This window comes from Aphelocoma coerulescens, chromosome 1A (genome assembly GCF_041296385.1).
Source record: "Aphelocoma coerulescens isolate FSJ_1873_10779 chromosome 1A, UR_Acoe_1.0, whole genome shotgun sequence".
Classification (NCBI taxonomy): Eukaryota; Metazoa; Chordata; class Aves; order Passeriformes; family Corvidae; genus Aphelocoma; species Aphelocoma coerulescens.
The window spans coordinates 31,813,996-31,833,836 of record NC_091014.1 but is presented as its reverse complement, the minus strand read 5'-3'; the positions used below and the strand labels follow the sequence as shown (position 1 = coordinate 31,833,836).

The following is a 19,841-nucleotide window of genomic DNA, read 5'->3' as shown; positions in this document are numbered from 1 at the left end:
TAACAGCCACCCCCTTAGGTTATTGCTTGTGGATATTTAAAAATTACAAAGCAAACACATAGGTCCCTCAGCAACTTGGTTTTCCTGCTGGTTAGTACATGCAGACCTGCTCTGCACTATTTATCACAGCTTCAAGGAAACATTTTGGCAGGAGGTTGTATTAAAATACTGCCAGCACCTCCCTGTTAAGCACCCCCTGTGATTTGTCTTGGCTGCTGGGGCTGCTGGCCAGTGTGGAGCTGAGCTGCAGGCTCTGCTGGCAGCCCTCAGAGGAGCTGCTGAGGGATTTGAGTGCAAATGTCAGAGCATCCCGCTGAGAGCTGACCCGAGATAGGCTTTGTTCTCAGTTGAGAACAGGGGCACTGCTTTTTGCTGGAAGTTTATTTGCTGTTTAGACTAATTTAGCTCAAGACCTTGCAGTTTATATTAAGTTCAGCCATTGCAGTGCATGTGTTTATTTTTATATCATTTAAAACTTTAAAAAAGTCCACAGAACCAATTAAAAATAGCTGATTTCACTTTACCTATTTTTGTATATATGTGTATATGTAAGCAAGCTTTCATGTATGTCTCACTGTTGTCTTTTCTACAGTGAAAATTACTTTAGACTTAGGCATGTGCTGTCATGAATTAAGATGCATTCCTAAATCAGGCCTCCAAAGGATTAATCCGGAATAATGGGATCATTGGGATTTTGTTCAAAGCGCTGTTTTAACTGAAGAATGTTTCATTCCATACTCTTCTGTTTACAGATAAATCACTTGTTGTTCAAGAAGGCTGTTGTTAAGCAATGATTTTTGTGGACTAATTGCCTTTTTGCCAGAACACTTACCTTACTGTCTTTCCCATAGAGAATGTGCAGTCAGATCTGCTTCACAAATACCAGAGCAAAGATGACATCCTCATCCTGACCGTGCGCTTGGCTGTGATCGTGGCGGTGATACTCACTGTGCCAGTGCTGTTTTTCACTGTAAGTGAAGAGGTCTGCATGGTTTGGAAGTTGGTAACAGCTGTACACAGCACATTTCTTCAAACCACAGTCCAGTGGTGGCTGAGACTACAGTGTTGCAGCTACAAAAAGAGCTTGAGCTTGGATTAAGTCTTTTCTGGTGCCAGACTCCCACTAACTTCTGGAGAAGTTCTCTATGCAGTAAATAAATCACTTTTGGTCGTACACCTGTTTTATATTGAATCTGCAAGGTTCCTCTCTTACTTCACATCACTTTACTGGAGCAGGCTCAGAGGTGAAGTTCCTTTTTAAATGGAGAAGGATTCAAAAAGGCGTGTTAAAAAAAGAGGAATATCCTACTGCACATGTACCTACAGTTCTGAAATAACAATTTTAAGGAGTATTTCAAAGGACATTACATCAGGCAACCCAGAGTTTCTGACAGATCTGTGCAGCACTTGTCATATGAAGAACCAGTTAAAATAAACATGGGAAGCTTTGAATTGGCTTATAGACTATTATTGACAGAGAACTTTCTCTCTCTCTCTCCCTACAGGTGCGTTCATCGTTATTTGAGATGGCCAGAAAAACAAAATTTGACTTATGCCGTCATGTTTTGGTTACTTTTGTTCTTTTGGTTATCATCAACCTGTTAGTCATCTTTATCCCATCCATGAAAGATATTTTTGGAGTTGTAGGTACAGTATCCTGTTTTTGTACTACTAATAAAAAAGAGTTACTAATCAGCAATGCAATAATTAGCTGTTGCTGACAGTTAACAAAACTCATTCATTTGAATTTTGCAGGGGTCACTTCTGCCAATATGCTGATTTTCATTCTTCCTTCGTCATTGTACTTAAAAATTACACAGCAGGATGGATCAAAGTTGACTCAGAGGATTTGGGTATGCATTCCATTCCCATCAATGCAACACTTTCCTCTTGTCATTCTCTATAATGTACCCAGGTGCAAAGCAGACCTAATCAGAACATATGTGTGAGCTCCTTTACATTATGTTCCCCCTGTGCTTCAGTCAGCTGGCAGCTGTGCTCGCCCTGCTGCTTTGCTTAATTTGGGGGTCCCCTGGTGGAGGGGCCATGTCATGCATGGCATCTTGTGTTTTGGGGAGGCCCTTCTCTGTGGCATGAGGTACTTCCCTGGCTGGCAAGCAGCAGTAGCTGTCAGCAGGGTGCAGGAACCCCTCCAGCCCACCTCAGCAAGCCTTTCAGCCCAGCAAGCTCTCTGTGTGTTGATCCAGAAAGCATGCAAAGTGCTTCGTTTGCAGTATTCCTCATGGTTTTAATGGACCTGGGTCAGACTTAGGGTGGTTCCACGTGAAGCAGCCATCTGAAATGTTATGTTAGCTGTTTGGCATGCATGAGCAGATAGGAATGGGCCTTGGAAAGATTTTCCCAGAGAGAGCTGCAGCTGAAAAGATACAACACTCCTGTGTATTCCCAGTCTAACGGGGCATGCACTGCAAGCATTGTAAGGTCAGACCTTTCTTCTCTGAGCAGACAGGTAGAAAACATGTTTCACTTCGGCTGCATGCACAGATCCCATGATAAAAGGGCTGGACTTTGATGAACACATATCCAGTGGGAAGAATATACTGATTTCTGTGAGGCTTTGGAAGGAGCAGAGCTGATCAGTCCTAAAAACAGACTCACTTAATCCTCTTTAGGGATGATCAGTGTTTAAGAAGTGAATTGAAAGGAGAAAAAAAATGAGTTTGGTGTTCAGCGAGTAATTACTAATGACGCTAATCTGTGTAATTATCTGTGGGTCTTGTCTTTAGCAGAAGTGCTAGCTCATTTTAGCTGATAACTTTGATACATCACCTTGTAAATCTCCTTAAGAGAAGTTAACATACTTGAATTAATTGTCTTTTCATTTGTTAAATTTCTCTCCTTTTTTTTGTTTCAGGCTTCTCTTTTCTTGGCACTGGGGGTATTGTTCTCCCTAGTGAGCATTCCCTTGGTCATCTATGACTGGGTACAGTCGGGAGGCAGTGCTGAAGGCCACTGAAGTTCACCTTCTTCTCAAAAGAAGATACCCCTGTTTGCTACACACCAAAATTGCAACCATCCGTTCTGTTGTCTGTTCCACCTTTTGTGAGTTTACTCAAATCAAATCCAAATAATGATTATCCAGTACTGAAAATACTATTATGGGTGTATTTTCTTGCAGAAAACAGACCCATTCTTCCAACAGGCATATCACTCTCTGATCAGCAAAAAGTCTGTGTGTTGTCCCTGAGACTATATAGAGCATTACTCATAGAAATTCATCACAAGTTTCCCCTCTTCCACCCATGAATTGCATTGTTCCATTATTACCCTTAGCCCTTCAGCCACAAGCTCTGCTCCTTCAGGGCAGCAGTGCCTGTTGCTGTCAATTCCAACTAGAGTGTTGTCCATTCATATCCTTCCCCCCTCTTTTAGCCAAAACTCTGCTCTCTAATTGTATGCATCTGGTTTGTTGGTTTGTTTGTTCTGTTGCTGTTTCAGGCACCATTTGCCTCACTGGGTTAAGTGTAGCATTCTGGATACAGGCATGAAAAGCACCACAAGAGCATAACTGAGCGCTGTGTAAGCGTAGGTCCTAAATCCGGTGCTTCTCTTCGATGTTTTGGGGGGGGAGCCAGCCCCAGGCCTTGGCCCATCCATGGCTTTGGGAAACAGACTCTGTGTTTGTGTGTGTGTGTGTGTGTGTGTGTGTGTGTCTTTGTGATGTGGTGCAGGGAGCAGGAGAAGAACAGCCACCACTGCCAGCCACCATTCCCCTGGCACACTTGAGTTGGAGGCTGACCAGAACTTGACCCCAAACCATGAGTACTTGAGCCTGAAGGGAAGCAGACATTTGGAGATTTCCATAAGAAGTCTGCATTTTCTTCAGCATTACACTGTTCAGTAATGCCCCATTGCTCTCAGAAAAAAAATACCAAGCTCCAGTTTTATCAAAACGTACGCATTTAATCATACCTCATGCCTTTTCCATACCTTGTAGGGACTGGCTCCTCTCTTGTGTCTTACCCTCCTCCCACTGAAGTCAATGGGGTCTTTGACAGCAGTGGGAGCAGGATTTGACTCACTCTGCCAAACTACTGGATTTCTAATGGAAATTGAAATCTGTAACATTTCTTTAAATGAACAGAAATACTTTTTATATTTAAAAGATTTAATTTTCATTTGTCATTAGTTCTCCATAACAATTAAAAGATAATTACTACTAGCAGAAACACTGTAACTTGCAACAGTGGTCCACAGAATAAGCATTTGCCTAATGCCTTATAGCTGGTGTAGAGAACTACGTGTAGAGACTCAAAAGCTAAGCAGGTGATCACTCACCATCCTGAGCAGACATCTTCTGTTAGTGCACTGCCAGCAGCATAAACGTGTTCACTTTGTGTCATTCACCATGTGAGCTAAAAAGTGTTTCAGCATATGAACATGCCTCCCACTGAAAGAACTGATGGCTAAAGGGAGCCCCGCTTCATGCCCAAGGTGATGCCCTTGGTATGCTCAAACCATACCTGTCAGTATGCAGTGACCCTCTTGTTCTCACTAGCTGGTTCATTGACAACACCCTTTGTAACAGTGGAAGCAGACTGTCATCAGCTGTGAGGAACCTGTCATTGCAACTTGCTCTTTTTAAGGTTAGGGATAGGGTATTTGGGATCTTGGGGTTTCTGTGAGCTATTGAATTGCCTCAGTTGCCATTGCCTTGACCTACATGGCTTGAAGTCACTGAGAGTTGAGATCACAGAACACATCTCAGGACCCTGAAAGTTGGTTTCTGAAGATAACATCCAGAGAGGTTCGTTTGGGGCCTTCCTAGGAATTTGGGCATTGAGATGCAGATTGTTCATGCTGCAGAAACTAAGCCTACTAAGCCCAGATTTCCAGATCTGTACCTTAGCATAGGCGGTGAGGTGCTTGCCTCTGACAATACTTCACTGTGATCCAGAAATAAGGCAGAGTGGATTCCACAAGCTGCCCAAGTCCTTGGAGTAGCCCAGCAGCAAGAACAAAACTGGAAGCCTTTTCTCTCCAGGCAAAGTGACCTCCTAGACTGCAGTGCAGGGTTCCTTTATTCTGCCTTCCTCCAGGCCCCTGAGACCTCCACTCGCAGGCTCCCAACAAGGTCTCTGGTGCATCATCCTTTCTCCCAAGCACCCCCTAGCCCAGCCTTTAATGTACAAACTGCTGAGCTACTTGGGACCCCTGGGCTGAGGTCCCTTGTGCTTTCCTGTGGCTGGTCTCAGACCCTTGCCTGTGATGGTGCAGGTCACCACTTCTCTCTGCGCTGTCTCCTTATGGGACTGATCCCTGCCTTTATTCACAGAGAAGTCCATACCATAGCCTGCAAGACCAGGTGTTAGGCAAGCTCTGGGGAGTAGAGCCTGTGATTGGTTCTTACCTCTTTGCACCTCATTCCAGGCATCTTCTCAGCTTACGATGTAAATTTGTGGTTTTCCTTTTGCAGGCACCCAACCCTCAGTGGTCACTGCAGTAGAAGGCCAGCATCTCACTCCATTCTCTGACTCAGCTTGCTGAGGTTGCATTTCAGGTTTTGAGGTGCCTTATAATCTCTCTGGATCTTATCCTAAAAAACCTAACTCAGACCTGAGAATGCTGTACAGTGTTATCCTTAAGATGCTACCAGGATCTCCTGCTTTCCTCCCCCTTTATCTTTCTTCTACTACTGATTAATGAGCAGTACAGCTCTGCGCGTAGGGGGGGTTGTGAGAGACGAGATACTGGGAATGACTTTCAAGTGTCCAGGTATGAAGTAGTAGAGGTCTGTTGCACAGGGTTCCAGCAAGGTCACATCTGTGACATCTCCCTCCTCGTTCCTCTCCCCCTGCCCTGCCCCCAGTAGTCTGTAGTCTGCTGTTTGAAATACCAACCATTGAGTTTTGGCACCCAACTTCCTTCGACTTGAAGGGCTTTTGGGTCACTGATTGTTCATCCTCCTAAATCTCCTCCATCACTATTCCTCTCTCTCCTCTTTGCTATTCTGCCTTCTCCTCTTTCCCAGTTTGTTTGTATACTGGAGATTTACTGAATAAATAGGGAGAATGAGCTGAGTATGCATAGAGTGAAATTACCCAAGGTACTGGACCACCAAAGCATGTCTTATATACTGAAAGATGGATACCCAAAATATTAAGTCTTTAAACAGATGTTGTTTCTGGGTCTCTTAAGAATAAAAAAAAATTTAAAAAAAAAAGAGGGAATTTTGCTTAGACTGATTTACTGGCATCATATTTATAGATATTTATGGAAGGGAATCATGTGTTTATTGATGTCTGTGGTAATGAACGTGAAATAACGTGCTTTTTGTTTTCTCATCAGGTTTATACATTCTTAACAGAATGCAATAGACCCTGCTGTAACTGTCAACATCAGTGATGGATGACAATATTTGTATGAGGTTATCTGTAAAATGTACTGCTGTTATTCAGTTCATTTGGAATAGTGAACCTGTAGCCACGATTGTATGAGTCCCACATTTTAGTTAGGATTTTAAGAGCACAGTGAAATGCTGTAGGAGTTTCTCTGTTGTAAAATTAATAGGATCCAGAGTACCATATCTACTTAGTAGGTGATAGCATGCTTTCTTTTCATAGAGAGTTTATCACTATTGTGAGCACTGCAAGTGTCATAGACTGGATGCCAAATTGCTCCTAATAACTGCAAAAAAAATCTTTAAAATGCTCATTTGTGTAATAGCAACAATCAAGTGGTGAGGGACAAGGAAGGACTAATTAGAAGCAGGGACTACCAATAAGATTGTAAGAATTAATCCTACACTTAAAAGACAGCCTTGCTGCCTCTCCTAGTCCACAGCACATTGCAAAGAAAATAGTTACGGGCTTAAAGCAACCGTAATACAGCTGCCCTTCTCTGTCCAATGGCAAACATGCCTAGGTAGTAAAACACAGTAAATTGTTATTTGAGAACAGTATCTCGGGGCAGTGACCTCTCTGGGTGATGCTTGCTCCGGGTCAGAGGGCTGATGCCAAATCTGTGCATCAGCACAGACCTTTTGTAGAGCTGACATGGACCAAGTGGTGCCTGGCACATGTGCAGGCCCAGGGCACAATAGCTGGTCTCATCCTGCGAGGTCAGGGATGGGGATGCTCATCCGCTCCGAGGGCTGCTCTTCTGAGCCACATACAAACCCAAAGCCTGTGCTCCACTTGTAATAGGTCACACGTGCAAGTGTGGGTTGGTTGATATGTGGGTTATTCGCCTTACAATGCATAAGCGCAACACAGCTCTCTGATATTGAGTATTAAACAGTAACAATTAATGGTATGTCTAGCTTATCTTTAAATGGATACATTTCTTTGCTTGAACCTTACATTAAGGCTAAAGAGCACCTTGGTCAAAACAAAACTTTTCATGTGGTGGTGTCCCACCTCCAGTCCTACTGCCCCACTCCAGTGCCTGTAGGAGAAAGGCACCACAGAATGTACTCAGCTCCATCAGCAGCTCCATGAGATGGCTTTATCCACTGGCGCCACGGTGCTTTCATAAACAAATCCCCAGAGCCCTTGGCGTCAGAAAATCCTTATTTCCTATAACGTACAGCAAAGAATGTTTTATTTGTATCTAATGTAAGGATTTCTGTAACAAACTGTGAAAAAAAAAGATAATTAATTAATAAAAGGTACAGGGCTGGAAAGTCTAGAATTCACAAATTGTACACATACCTATGTTTCTGAAGACAAATCTATGCAGTTGTGTTGTATTGTAGGAAATTCCATTTTTATGTACATATATATTGTAAATAAATAGGATGCTGTATATTTTTGCAGTTGTTTATCCCCTATGAATAGAAGTGTTGAGATAGGCTCTGCATATTAAGAATAATTTTAATAGAAATACAAATACTTTAGCTTCTTAGCAAAATGTATATCCTTTTCCTTCTCCCAAGAGTTCACAAGTTAAATCCTAAACTTGAAATTATAATTACATCCCTAAAGTAAAAAGAAAAATAAAAGGTCCAGTTAAATTGCTAGGATTAATTCCAGTGGATGACTCCCTGTTTTCTCAACAGCAAGTTTGCCAGTCTTCCTGTTGGGTAGAATATCTCCCTTGTTAAAGGGCCCCTTTGGTACCCAGATACCTCTTACTTCCTCAGCTGAGGTCAGTTAGTAGTGAAGTCCTGAAAAGGCTTTATGGAGGAAACCATGGCAAACTGCAGCCAGCAATTTGACCCAGCATTATGCTGTGTTGTATCCAGGCGTATATTTACCCAGAAGTCAGGGCAGAGCTTCTGCATTTCCATTTTCAGCCATCAGAAATGCCAGTAGTTCAGAAAGAATAAGAATGACAAGCCAGGGGTGGGCAGCAACCAAAGCAGTTGGTGCCCTTTCCAGCCCCTTCCTGTGGTTGCTCTGCCTCAGACCCTGCTGCTCTCATGTGACCAAAACACTGGCACCTGAGGCTGCCAAGAGCCTCCCTGGCCAGGGACTGCTTGCACATCCCACCATGTGAACAGGCAGAGTTCGTGGGATAGCTGCATGTCCAGGGGTGAGGGTGATGGGATGGGAGGGATGGATGTGTCCTGAGATTGCATCCATCAGAGGCCTTGCATAGACTTTCTCACTGGTAAAGCATGGAAACGTTTTTTCAGGACTGCTGAAAATTTGAGGTTAAGAAATGCATCTAAAAATAATTGTGGGTTTTTTTCATGTTTACTTCATGGGCTTGGATGAAAATGAAATAATATTTGCTTTTATCATGAGCACAAATTTGAGGGAAAAAACCTATATACAGTCAGTTCTATAGAGCTTCTCAAATTAATACCAGTGTACATTTTGTTTTCAGTGTTATAGCCAACAAAATTTAAACTGTAAAGGTATTTTTCCACTAGACTTGAACTTTGCATTGTTTATAGAAACCTGTTTTTAGTGTCCCAACATATGCTAGGGCTCACACAGATCCAGTATAAACAATGTTGTTTGAATGATGTATGCTTGATACATCTCTAATAGATTGTTGAAGTGAGTCATCAGTAATATTTTGCTCCTGTTAACATCACCTGTTAACTTTGTGCTGCTCATATTCAAATAAACAACAGTTTTTCAGTTTCTATGTGTAAATAAAATGTATCAAGTTCTATGATCTCTCTGTTACCTCTTAGTTTTTAAACATTAAAATTGTGATCTAAATCAATGTTGGGGCCATATTCATTCTTCCAAAGGGATGACAATGTGTCCTTTTAATGACTTGAACAGCAAATGCTCCCTGCTCTTTATACAAGTATTTTCACTGAATTTAGGGTATGCAGCTCTTGCAAAGCCAACTACATTAGATTTGGTGCAGGATATAGAGCAAAGCATCAACAGATGGCTATGGACCATTAGGGTTAAGTGTCTGATACAGTTTTAGAGGGACCTGAAGCCGGGGCAGATGGTTACCACAGTCTGCAGTTGCTGAAGATGACAGCATTCCTCAAGGCCAGTACTTGTTTCTGCCTGCTCCTTGAAAACTGCTTGCCAGTCTGTTTCAAGGTCAAGTCAGGCAGTTTCACTTAAAGGGCTGCTGTTAAGTTGGGTTTGTGTTTAGATGTCAAAGTGGTGCCTGAAGTGACTAAACCCCTGCCAGACTTTTCTCGGCTATGGAAACAGAAGCCATTAGCAGATGTGTGAGGAGGATACCCAAAGACAGTAATGTTGTAGGCAGCTGTATCTGCCGAAGTACCTCTGACAAAGTTTTAAGAGGTCTGCAAAATGTTAACTTTTTTGCCTTTGACCACTAATTTTACTAGTGTTCAGATTATAGTGACCACCTACAAAAAGGCCTCTTGGCTAGAGTCCAAACAACTGAAGAGCTTACTTGACTGCATGGGATGAGTACAGCTCCCCAGGCTCCTCTGCAGGACAAGTGATGGGAGCATTTGGAAGCCATTGTCTGGTCCCCAAGCCTGGGGACGTATCTTAAAGCTGTAAATCTGGGAGCACAGAGGTACAAGCTTCTGCAGTGACCTGGTGTAATAGTCTCTTCTGTTTGGCATACATTTGCACACACTTCTTTACCCAGCCAAGCTCAGCCTTCTCATAGGCATATCTTAAGACATAGGAACATAATTTATGGAGCAGAGGGAAAAAAGAGAAACTATAGTTCTTTTTTTTCCTTGCTTCAGAGACTGCCACAAATATCTGTTGCCTTTTGCAGTGCAGTCTGACAGCTTCACTTGAAGTTCACCTAAAACCACACAGCCAAAGCTAAAAACACCAATCTCCTTTCCAGCCACACGCTTCTACTTTTGGCTTGTATCCCCAAAGTCAGCCAGATCTCTTTTGAGTACATCTAACCAGTCCCTGTTTGGGAGTGGGGAAAAAAAAATTACTCTAGGGCAAGCAATGCTTTTACCTGAAGGAAGACATTTCCCCATATGGTTCAAGTGGGGTCTTAGTTTGACTTAAATTCATGTGAAATTGCATTTAGTCTTCAAGCTGAAACCCAAATTCAAGCCACTGTTAAGATGTCTTATTCTCCATTACACTAAGACCTGGAAGTAAGAATTCATGCCAACTTTGGGAAGTGTGGAGAAAGTGGATATGGTAGGAACAGACACAAGTGATAAAGTCAATTTCTAAGACTTTCTAACCACAAACCCATAATAAGCTGAACATGGGCTTTGTTTCCTACAATGAAGTTTCCTTCCCTGTTCTCAGCCCCATGCAGGAGAGCAGCACCCTTTGTTTTGCAGTCAGTTGTGTTAAGGATCTCTGGCTGAAATACTTCCTAACACAGATCCCAGTGTCGTTAGAAGTTTTCAAGCAACTCATCATCTGTGTTTTGCAACTATTAAGTGCCACGCATTTCTCTTTCAGCTTACAGTTATGGAAAATGGAGACTCTTGAAGCTGTCAAGTGTTACTAAATGTCATGGCACTGGCAAGGAACAGTGCTGCTGGCTTAGTGTGCCTCAACCTTATCATGGCTCACTGCCTGAAAAATGTGAGGTTGTTGGTATTCTTAGTAAATAGTGTTGATCAGCCGAGGCCTACACAATATGGCCAGGAAAGTAAACTGTGAGGGCTGGGGTGGCACAGGCCAGCCCTGGCTGAGACTCAGTCTGCAGATCAAAGCCACCTTGGGAGTTCCCTGAGCTATGGGCCCACAGAAGCTGCTGTCCTGGAAAAATGGAGGAAAGTGTATCATCAACTTTCAATTGTATCATCAATGAGTTAGAATGTACCCTGGAGACAAGAACCACATCCCCTCCTTAAAAATGCTATCTGGCTTAAAATGTCAGATCCTTTTCCCAGAGGTAACCAGATCCCCCTCCTCCTGCCTGCCACATTGTCTTGGTTTAAGAAAATTTAGAGGTGGACACTCTAAAATGAGTTACCTCCCCTTAGTTCCAACCAATCCCTTTCCACCAATAAAGAACGAATACCAGTAGGTATAAGTGGAAAAAATAAGTTTTACTAACGAGTGAAACAGCAACAGACAAAAAATAGCAGTGAATAATCACTACATACAAAATTGCTAAATCTCACAAACTTCACAAGGACACCCAAACTGGCAGGGTACCATCCCTTCCAAGATAGCAGCCTCCACTGCCAACTGCATATAGGGAGATAAAGGGAAAACGGTGTCAGACCCAAACCTTTTAAAGGGATCATCACCTCCCTACTGCCCCACAGTTGTGGTTCTGGATGTGCTGCTGGGCCTTAAACAGACAGTAACGATGTTTTGGACATGGATGGATATGGAATACAATAGCATTTTGGATTACCTAGGACACATGTACCCTTAGGAGAGTGTTTGCCCATTGGACAGTAAACCTTAGGTACTGTCCTTTTGCCAGTTATGAAAAGCTGGTGGAGACCTAGTTTTTGGTGGAGATCACCACTTCAGACTAAACTCTTTGAATGTACCAAGTACTGACTATGCCCATGACATGCTCCCACGTGGTCTTCCTGGACACTTTTTTGGGACCCATGCTCAGGTAAGTTCCCAAAAATTATTCTTTCCAAATGCCACTGTTTTCCCAGCAGTACTCACTTTAAGCTTTGCAACCAAAGCTGGACCATCCCTGTTACTGCCTGCTATAGACCTGCCCCACAGCCCAGGCAAACCTGCCGTCTCCCCTCACCTTGCTTAGGAGGGGTTTGCTCAACCATTCCCCTTGCACAGCACTGGATGGCAACAACCCTTGCAGAGGGGTGTTTGGTGAAAACCAAGTATCAGACATGGGAGCATCTGCAGCTGCTATTTGTCCTCTTCAGGCTTGTGTCATGAGCTCATCCTGGGGAGCAGCCAATGAGGATGAGAGAGGAGGATCTGTGTCCCAGATGTCTCCCTGGCCGCTGGGACCAGCCCATCAGAGCTGGGTATACGGTCTGTCACAGAGGTGGGGTGAGCATGGTGCTCAGCAGCACTGCTTCAAGAGCCAAGTGCATTGAGGATAAAAAACCTGTTGTTCTACCCCAGGTAATTATAAGGGAACATAGCAGAGTTAGGCATCAAGGTAGTGGAAAGTGTTACGATAACAAAGAAACTCATGGAGAGGGTGGAGAAATTTTTACAATGTGGGATCAGATTAATGACCTGTACAATGGCTGCAGTAAAAACAGCAGCATACAGATGCTACAACATTTGTAGAACACATTTCTTCAAACCATAACCAAAGCCTGTAATTTACTAAGATGTTACAAAAAAAAGGAAAAAAAAAAAGAAAATTATATGTTCACTGACAAAGCCAGTTCTTGCAGTCTTGAAGTCTTCTCGGGCTTAGAGCAGGCAGCAGTTCCCAGTAATACTTCTTACACAATAGCTATTAATTTTCAGATATCGTTTGTAGATAATCAGAGAAGTACCAGATGCTGGAGAAACAACTTCCCTGACATAACAAGGAATTATATATCTCTTGCAATTAGATAATCACAAAATGAAAGGAAAGCAGGCATCAGTCTGCCGTTCCTGCATCCAGTGGCATTTAAACAATGAGCACAGTTTCTGTTACTGTTGCTGGCAGCCCTCCAGCAGCACTTTGAAAAGGCAGCGTGGCCTCCCTTGTAAACTGATAAACAATCTTGTAAAGCAACAGGCACAGGAACATTCAAGTCTTTGTTAAATTTTTACTTGAGTAGAGAACTAATTGGCATCTTTCTGTGCACAACACAGGTCAACTTCTCCATTTCCAGAGGCAGATTATTTTAACCAGAATCCACAGTCCCTGTAGTTAATGGAATAAACCCTAGGAATGGGGGTAGTCGAAGATGCTGTCGAAAACAAAGAAATTGTTTTTTCAAAGAGTTCTGGTTGTGAAACAATTAAACTCAGTTGACAAAAAAAGACAAAACAAATGAGTTCTAGCTGTGTTGATGGCTTCAAAACACTATCATTACAAAAGCAGACGTTTCATCCTCACACGGCTGCACATGGCTGCTGATGTCCTAGAGTAACACGTGATTACTGACTGTACCATTCAGACCAGTCTCACCCACAGAGGGGATGATCTTCTCACCCTTGCTCAGGGCCAAAGAATAGAGAGAATGGCCTGATATCTTTTGTACAAGGCTGTCAGTGCCCACCAAGATGCAGAGTGCTCTCTAAGTAGTGGGAAGTGTGCTCAGATAAATGCCACCTAATTATCTTCCTTCAGCTAGTGCTCTGGCATGTCCCTGCCTGCTACAGATTACACCAGGGCAAATTCAGCTCTCAGTAGGACTCATGCTCTGGACAACTGGGAGGAGAAAGCTTGTCCCCGTGGATGACCAGAATATGAGTTTAGATGTACCATGATAAGTACGTGTACCAGAGCAGATGTATCCCATGCAGACTGCTAAAGCCCATGCAGGCAGCTAAAGCACTGAGCAAGTGAGGCTCCACTTCAGCACATCAAGCAAGTACATCACCAACACCTTGACCTCTCTGGGGACAATTTCACTATCCTAAAAGAGAGCACAGTAATAAATCAGTTCATTCAAGCAAGAACATTTCTATATTTACATTATAACCCTCTATCAAGCACAAGAGACCACTAGTCCTGTTTACTACAGAAATAAGCCATACTTCCTCTCAAGCAACTGAATATGAATACCGCTCTGAGGGCTCAGAACAGTTGTCTAAACTTGGAAAACTTCTTTTTGGGGGTATTTTTTATTTTACGCACATCTGGACAAACAGCCCAGATACTGATACACAAAATAGGTCAAAACTAATAGCTAGAAAACAAGTCTTGCAAGACACTCTACCTACCCACTTAAGGAAACAACGTGGTTAGCACAGGTGAGACAGGAAAACACCCACAGAGAGCAGGATTCATCAAAGCCAGCTCTGAGAGGTAATTTCATAAGGGGACAGACACGAAGAGGGCATTTATCCACAAGAAGAACATGCAGTGTTTTCAACCCACACCTTTATAGGTGCTGCGTCAGTGGACCTCCACCAAAGGCAGCATTGTCCCAACACACAGCTGGTAACAACTCTGCTGCCTTGCTGGGGAAGTACCAACTTTGGGATGTTATATTGCTCAAAACTGCAAAAGAGATTTCATGTATCCTTGCCATGGATCTCCTCAGCAGATTTTCAATCCCAGAGACCTTCCAGTAGGATGTGGATGAGCTGAAGACAGAAAACCCAAGGTCTTGTTACAAAGGACCAGATTAGCTATATACCATCCATATGCAAATGCTGTATATTTTCTAAGAATTAATTAATGTTTCACAAGAATTTCAAGTGATAAGTTTTATGAGCAAAGAAGTCTAAGGTTTGTACAGAGCTTATTTCATAAACGGTACTAGTAACCACTACAAAGTGGTAGGCGCACCACACTAATTTACTAATTAGATACACAGAGCTATTCCCAGGCACTACTTCCACAGACTTTCCAAGGTTCACAACCTGCTGTGAAATGGTTGAGGTCCACTGTGATCAATGGAATTAGCCTTAGATTTATATAACCTGATAAAATGTCTTAGGCTTCTGAAGAACTGCCTTAATGGATTTCTACTAAGATATTAAGTTATATATGAATAGCTTTGAGGAGTCGAAGGGGATAAGAGAAATGCTAGGTAGACTTCAAGCTTTTGTATCTTTTAGTGCTGAAAAAGGATTTATACTTTATTTGTTCCAACCTTGGTAAGAAATGAAAAATTATCTAAACTGACTCTGTAAAAGATGCAGAGAGTTAACAAAAACCCAGGAAAACAGACAGTACTACTAAGGAAAATATCTTTAGGAATGAAAACTACCGCACTAGAGTTGTACGAGCTCCAGGTCTCTTAGGACAACATTACTTCAAATCTCAGCTGAAAATTAAAGGCAAGCACAATAGTGGTTCTAGAGCACAGTGAAACACCATCTAATGCACAAGGCCCAAGCTGTGAAGTGGTAGCCAACATTGATAGTGCTGGCTACTGAGAATTGCACAACTAGGCCCCAAAGTCTTCTCTGTTCTTGTGGCAAACATTATTTTGCATAGACACTCATATTTATAAGACTGTCTTTAGCTATTGCTGCTATTTTTACTCGTCTCCACAGTCAGCAGAATAAAACCATCACTGCCTATAGGATTGTCCTTGCAGGCTACAAATGAAGACTAATCCCAGACACAAATTTGTCATACTTATCCAAGTCAGGAGGCAAATCAGCACAGACACCAGCAGTTTAGCACTTCACCCCTTCACCACTTTGCAGCAATACTGCACGCTATAGAAAATACATCTATCTGTTCTCAGCTCCAGTGAAACTGGGTCACCAAAAGTTATTTCCTCCTTTATTGTTGCTTTACATCTGAGCACACAGAAGCTGAAGTGTTACTCCAGTGTCCAAGGTTTTGATGACCCATGAAACAAATCCACCTCACCCAGTCAAGTTAATGAAGGGCAAATACAAGCCTCACTGGGAGTCATTTTTCAAATGGTTAGGGCTGGGATAAGACAGTCACCAAATGTTTTGCTTCAACAGCTGAAAAAAAATAAAAAGCCATACCACTGCACTAATATGTGCATGTTATTTAGCAGCCCAGCTGACATTGCTTGTGACAGTCTTAACTTCTCTGCAAGATGCTGTATGCCTATTGCTTTTTCTGTTTCAAGTGAGAAGATAGTGCTTTTAGAAGGACCTTCTTTTCTGTCCACTGCTTTACAGCCAAAGAAGTTTGGTAAACTCTGTAAAGAGGTGCTCCAGCAAGCTGCACCACACCGGGGAAGCCTAGGAGGGGAGTAAGAAGAAAAGGTTGCACATACATAACTTTACCACTGGTTGAAGTAAGGAAAGATTGACAGAGGGTCAGAAAGCTTTGTGTGGAAATATAGGTCTCTAGATGAGCCATGCTTTCATTTTTAGTAATGTGCTGCTCTCTCATCTCAGGATTCTATGCTGCTGGTTCTCATGAGAAAGTGTCCAACTGCCCCCTGCAATACAGTCACTCAAGACGGTGAAGTCTCTGTTGAATGTACTCTGAAGAGAGGCACAAAACACTGCAAAGGAAGAAAGTGTCCACAAGAGACTCAACATCTCCTCAGAGCTGGCCAGGCAAGGAGATGTGTGCCTGAAGGCCTGTTTGACTGTGGTCCTGTGTTTGATGGCCTTGAGGAGGACTGGGGAAGAGAATAAGGCAAATCAGTTTATTTATAATTCCCTTTTTAATGCTTCTGTTATTTTCTGTCTGACTCAGTCTCTGCCCTGTGGCTGAAATTCCCATGTCAAAACACGAGCCATTTGAATTAATTTTAATAATATTGTTCATTATATTATTCATATTATTGTTACATTATTATAACCATAATACTTCAGAAAATGCACATTGTTTATATTCTTTATATGTTCATTTCCTTTGCCTTTTTATAGAAAATTATATTTTTCTTGAGTTTTTATAAAGATCCCAAGTATTTTCAGGTGTCTCCCCTCTCCTCCTTGCCCAGGCAGTGTAGCCAGAGCTGGATTTTCATGGGGCAGTTCAGACCTGAGAGTTCCTCTCCTCATGCACAGAGGTCATCCTCACTCTGCCTGCCTGCTCTCAGAAGCTGGGCAGGAAGGGCATAGACAGCTTCTTGGCCCCTGGACAAGTTCACAAACCATGGAAGAGCAAAAGTAACTCACTGCATGTGCCAGGCAGGCTCACTGAACCATTCCCAAACTCGTGGGGTTGGTGCTAGGACTGCTGTCCTGCCTGTCATTCTTTTCTTGCCATAAAAAACCCACAGTTTTTCAGTCACTGCCCTTGTGCTTTCGAGGGACTGCCAGCAGCCGAGCTCCTGTAGCGCTGAACGGAGCAAAGCACAGGACAGTGTGCTCACACCCACAACCAACTACACTGCACTTTTGCTGGTACTGAGCCACCCTCTCCCTGCGGAGCCAGTGACCCATTTAAGGGTTCACATTGCTGCACCATAACCCAAGTGACATCAACGATGCTTCCATTTGGCACCTGTACTTATGGTATCCCAACATTATGAGAGCAATAACATAAACTAGATCTCTGCAGCTTTCACAACTCCTTTGTAATAACTGTAATAACTAACACAAACATTACTCTGACATCATCCAAGCAAAGCCATAGTAAGTTTTGGACCTGCATGGAAAATATTTTAATAAATGAGGTCTACATCAGTTTTTTTGCTGATTTACAGAAATAAACTTGTTCAAAACTGTGCTAATTTTAATTTTAGCATAGTTGATTAGTGATACTCAGTGTGTTTCACAGACCTAGCAAAAGTCAAAGCAACTTAAATCAAATTGAGGGGTAGGCATATGCAAGAGAAACCACAGAAGGTTGTTAGTCCCAGGCATGAAGAAGGTAGCCAATATGGCTTTCCTGATATATTGCTGGAGCATATGACAACACAAAACTGATACTAGGCAGAAGATCCACAAATACCAAGAAGGAGTTGACTCTCTAGAGTTGTCTTAGCTGTGCCTCCTGCAGTTTGTTATAACATCACTCGAACATGGAAGCAGATGGTTTGCTACATATCAATTTACTATGCCTCTCTTTCACTGATTTTTTTTCAGCTCTGTCTGTGCATTTTTATTCAAAAGGAGACCATATGGTCCCTCTGAGGTAGTTTATAAATAATTGTATATTTACAGTAGCAATTGAAACCAGAGTCACATGCTTGCCTTCAGGAAAGCAGCTAAAAGTAGCTGGGTACTATAGGGTTTGGAATTATTTTCTCAGCACAGCATAGAAATATGCAATGAATAATTAAACAAAAATTTATTTCACATGGCCTTCTTGATTGCATTTGTTCTGCTACTGATGCAAAACACAAGGTTCCTAATCAGAACTGGTCGAAGAGAGATGGGGCCATGCGTGCTCTGACAGCATTGCTTCCATCTATCCTTTTCAGGCTGGAGCAATGATCCCATGTCCCTGCTTTGTCAAGGGCTGGATTCAGCTCTCAGTGAAGGAGGGCCTAGGAAAAATGGTGCTGTCTCCGTAGTAGACTCTACTTTACTTCATCTTTGAGGCCTGCAGGGGCTGGTTTGAACACCTAGTTCAGCCCTTCCCCAGGAGAGCAGTTTTCCAGGAGCAGTTTGTTGGAGGACAGCCAATATTTAGCTAGCCTCATTTCTTCAGACAATCTAAAGGCTCCTGTGAATGACTGCCACCCAAGTACTTCTTCTGCTCACCCTTCCCCTTCCTCCCTGTGGGCCTGTTTGGCCATACTCTATTTCAATCCCAGCAAATTACTGTAAGAAAAAAGCCCAACTGTCTGAAGAAACAAGACCAAAGTTACTCATGTAACTTTGTGACCGAAGTGACTGAATTAGAGGCCAGCCTTTCCTCCCCACCCCCCCGCCCCAAATATTTTCAGCACTGCCCTTGTTTTTGCACAAAAGAATGAAAGACAAACCTGCACCTCCCCAGTACCAAGGGAGGGTGTACAAGGTCAGATGTCCCAGATATTCCGTCTTCCCACTGGGAATAAATTGCCAGAAGAGTTCATCTCCTGCTTAGATCAATAAATAAGAGCATATTTTTAAGTGCCTCACATTGATATTATTGGCCAAGATATGCCAGTGAGAGTGCTATTTTGGAAGGTTCAGTATCTCTTTATAAATCCTGCCTACTTACTTGAGGGCTTAACTGAGGACACTGGAATAAGCATGGCCCCTGACTCACTAATCCCACACCTTCAGCCTGAGATCTGGGCTCCTCTGGTCACGGAAAATCCTGTACTCCAATTCCTACCTCATTTACCACCCCACTGGCACAGTACATTTGTGTGTCTAAGAGTTAATACTGGATAAAAATGGAGACAAAACTGATTCCACCGAGGTGGCAACATTATAATTCCCTTTACTTTCTATCTCTTGCACTGCTGATGGGTAATGAGATTTGCTTTTCATCACAATCCTCTGGTGCCTAAGAAGAGCACTGCAAGCTGTGATTTACCAAGCTAGGAGGCAGGATTAGGTGGGTTATGTAAGCAAGACAGCAAAATAAATCATGAATGAAACCTAGACTCATTCCAGTTTTGTGTTGAACCCTGCCATCTTGCCTTCAGCTTGAGGAGAAAAATTGCAGAGATCTGTACAATGATTTGAGAATTGGCTTTCAAGCACTGTCCCTTCCACTCCTTTGCATCTTGGCTGTTCATACTGCCAGATGCTGCCAGCATCTTTTGCCTTGGTTATCCAGAACATTCACCAGTACCACATGCAGCAATATGTGCTGATGTGTTTCTCTCATGCAAGTATGAAAGAAAAGTAGTATAACATATACTTGCAGCCCCAGCTGAGTAAGTCTGCTCCTCGTTCAGTTACCAGTAAATATAGACAGGAGTCAGGTGATGGTTTGCCCACCAAGCACGTGGTGATGATGGGGACAAGCCCTGCCAGCCCTAAGCTTCCCCAAGGGAAACAATGGGGATGGCATATGGTGGGCAGTGGAGCAGATTGGGTTTG

The 19,841-nt window shown here is 42.8% G+C and overlaps 1 protein-coding gene across 2 annotated transcripts in view; it reads left to right on the top strand.

Moving 5' to 3' along the window:
- SLC38A1 (solute carrier family 38 member 1) overlaps nt 1–9,141 on the top strand; it is a 42,171-nt gene extending 33,030 nt beyond the window's left edge. The window contains exons 13-17 of one of the 2 annotated variants that reach the window (XR_011146805.1): nt 852–970; nt 1,506–1,647; nt 1,756–1,853; nt 2,876–3,063; nt 6,310–9,141. Coding sequence is in view for 1 of the 2 variants with exons in the window: in XM_068998009.1 (XP_068854110.1) it covers nt 852–970; nt 1,506–1,647; nt 1,756–1,853; nt 2,876–2,977 (461 nt within the window). In the remaining variant the exon portion in view is untranslated. Of the gene's footprint in view, nt 1–851; nt 971–1,505; nt 1,648–1,755; nt 1,854–2,875 lie in introns of both variants that reach the window. The other variant, XM_068998009.1, reaches the window with a different exon arrangement.
- Nucleotides 9,142–19,841: the final 10,700 nt, after the last annotated feature.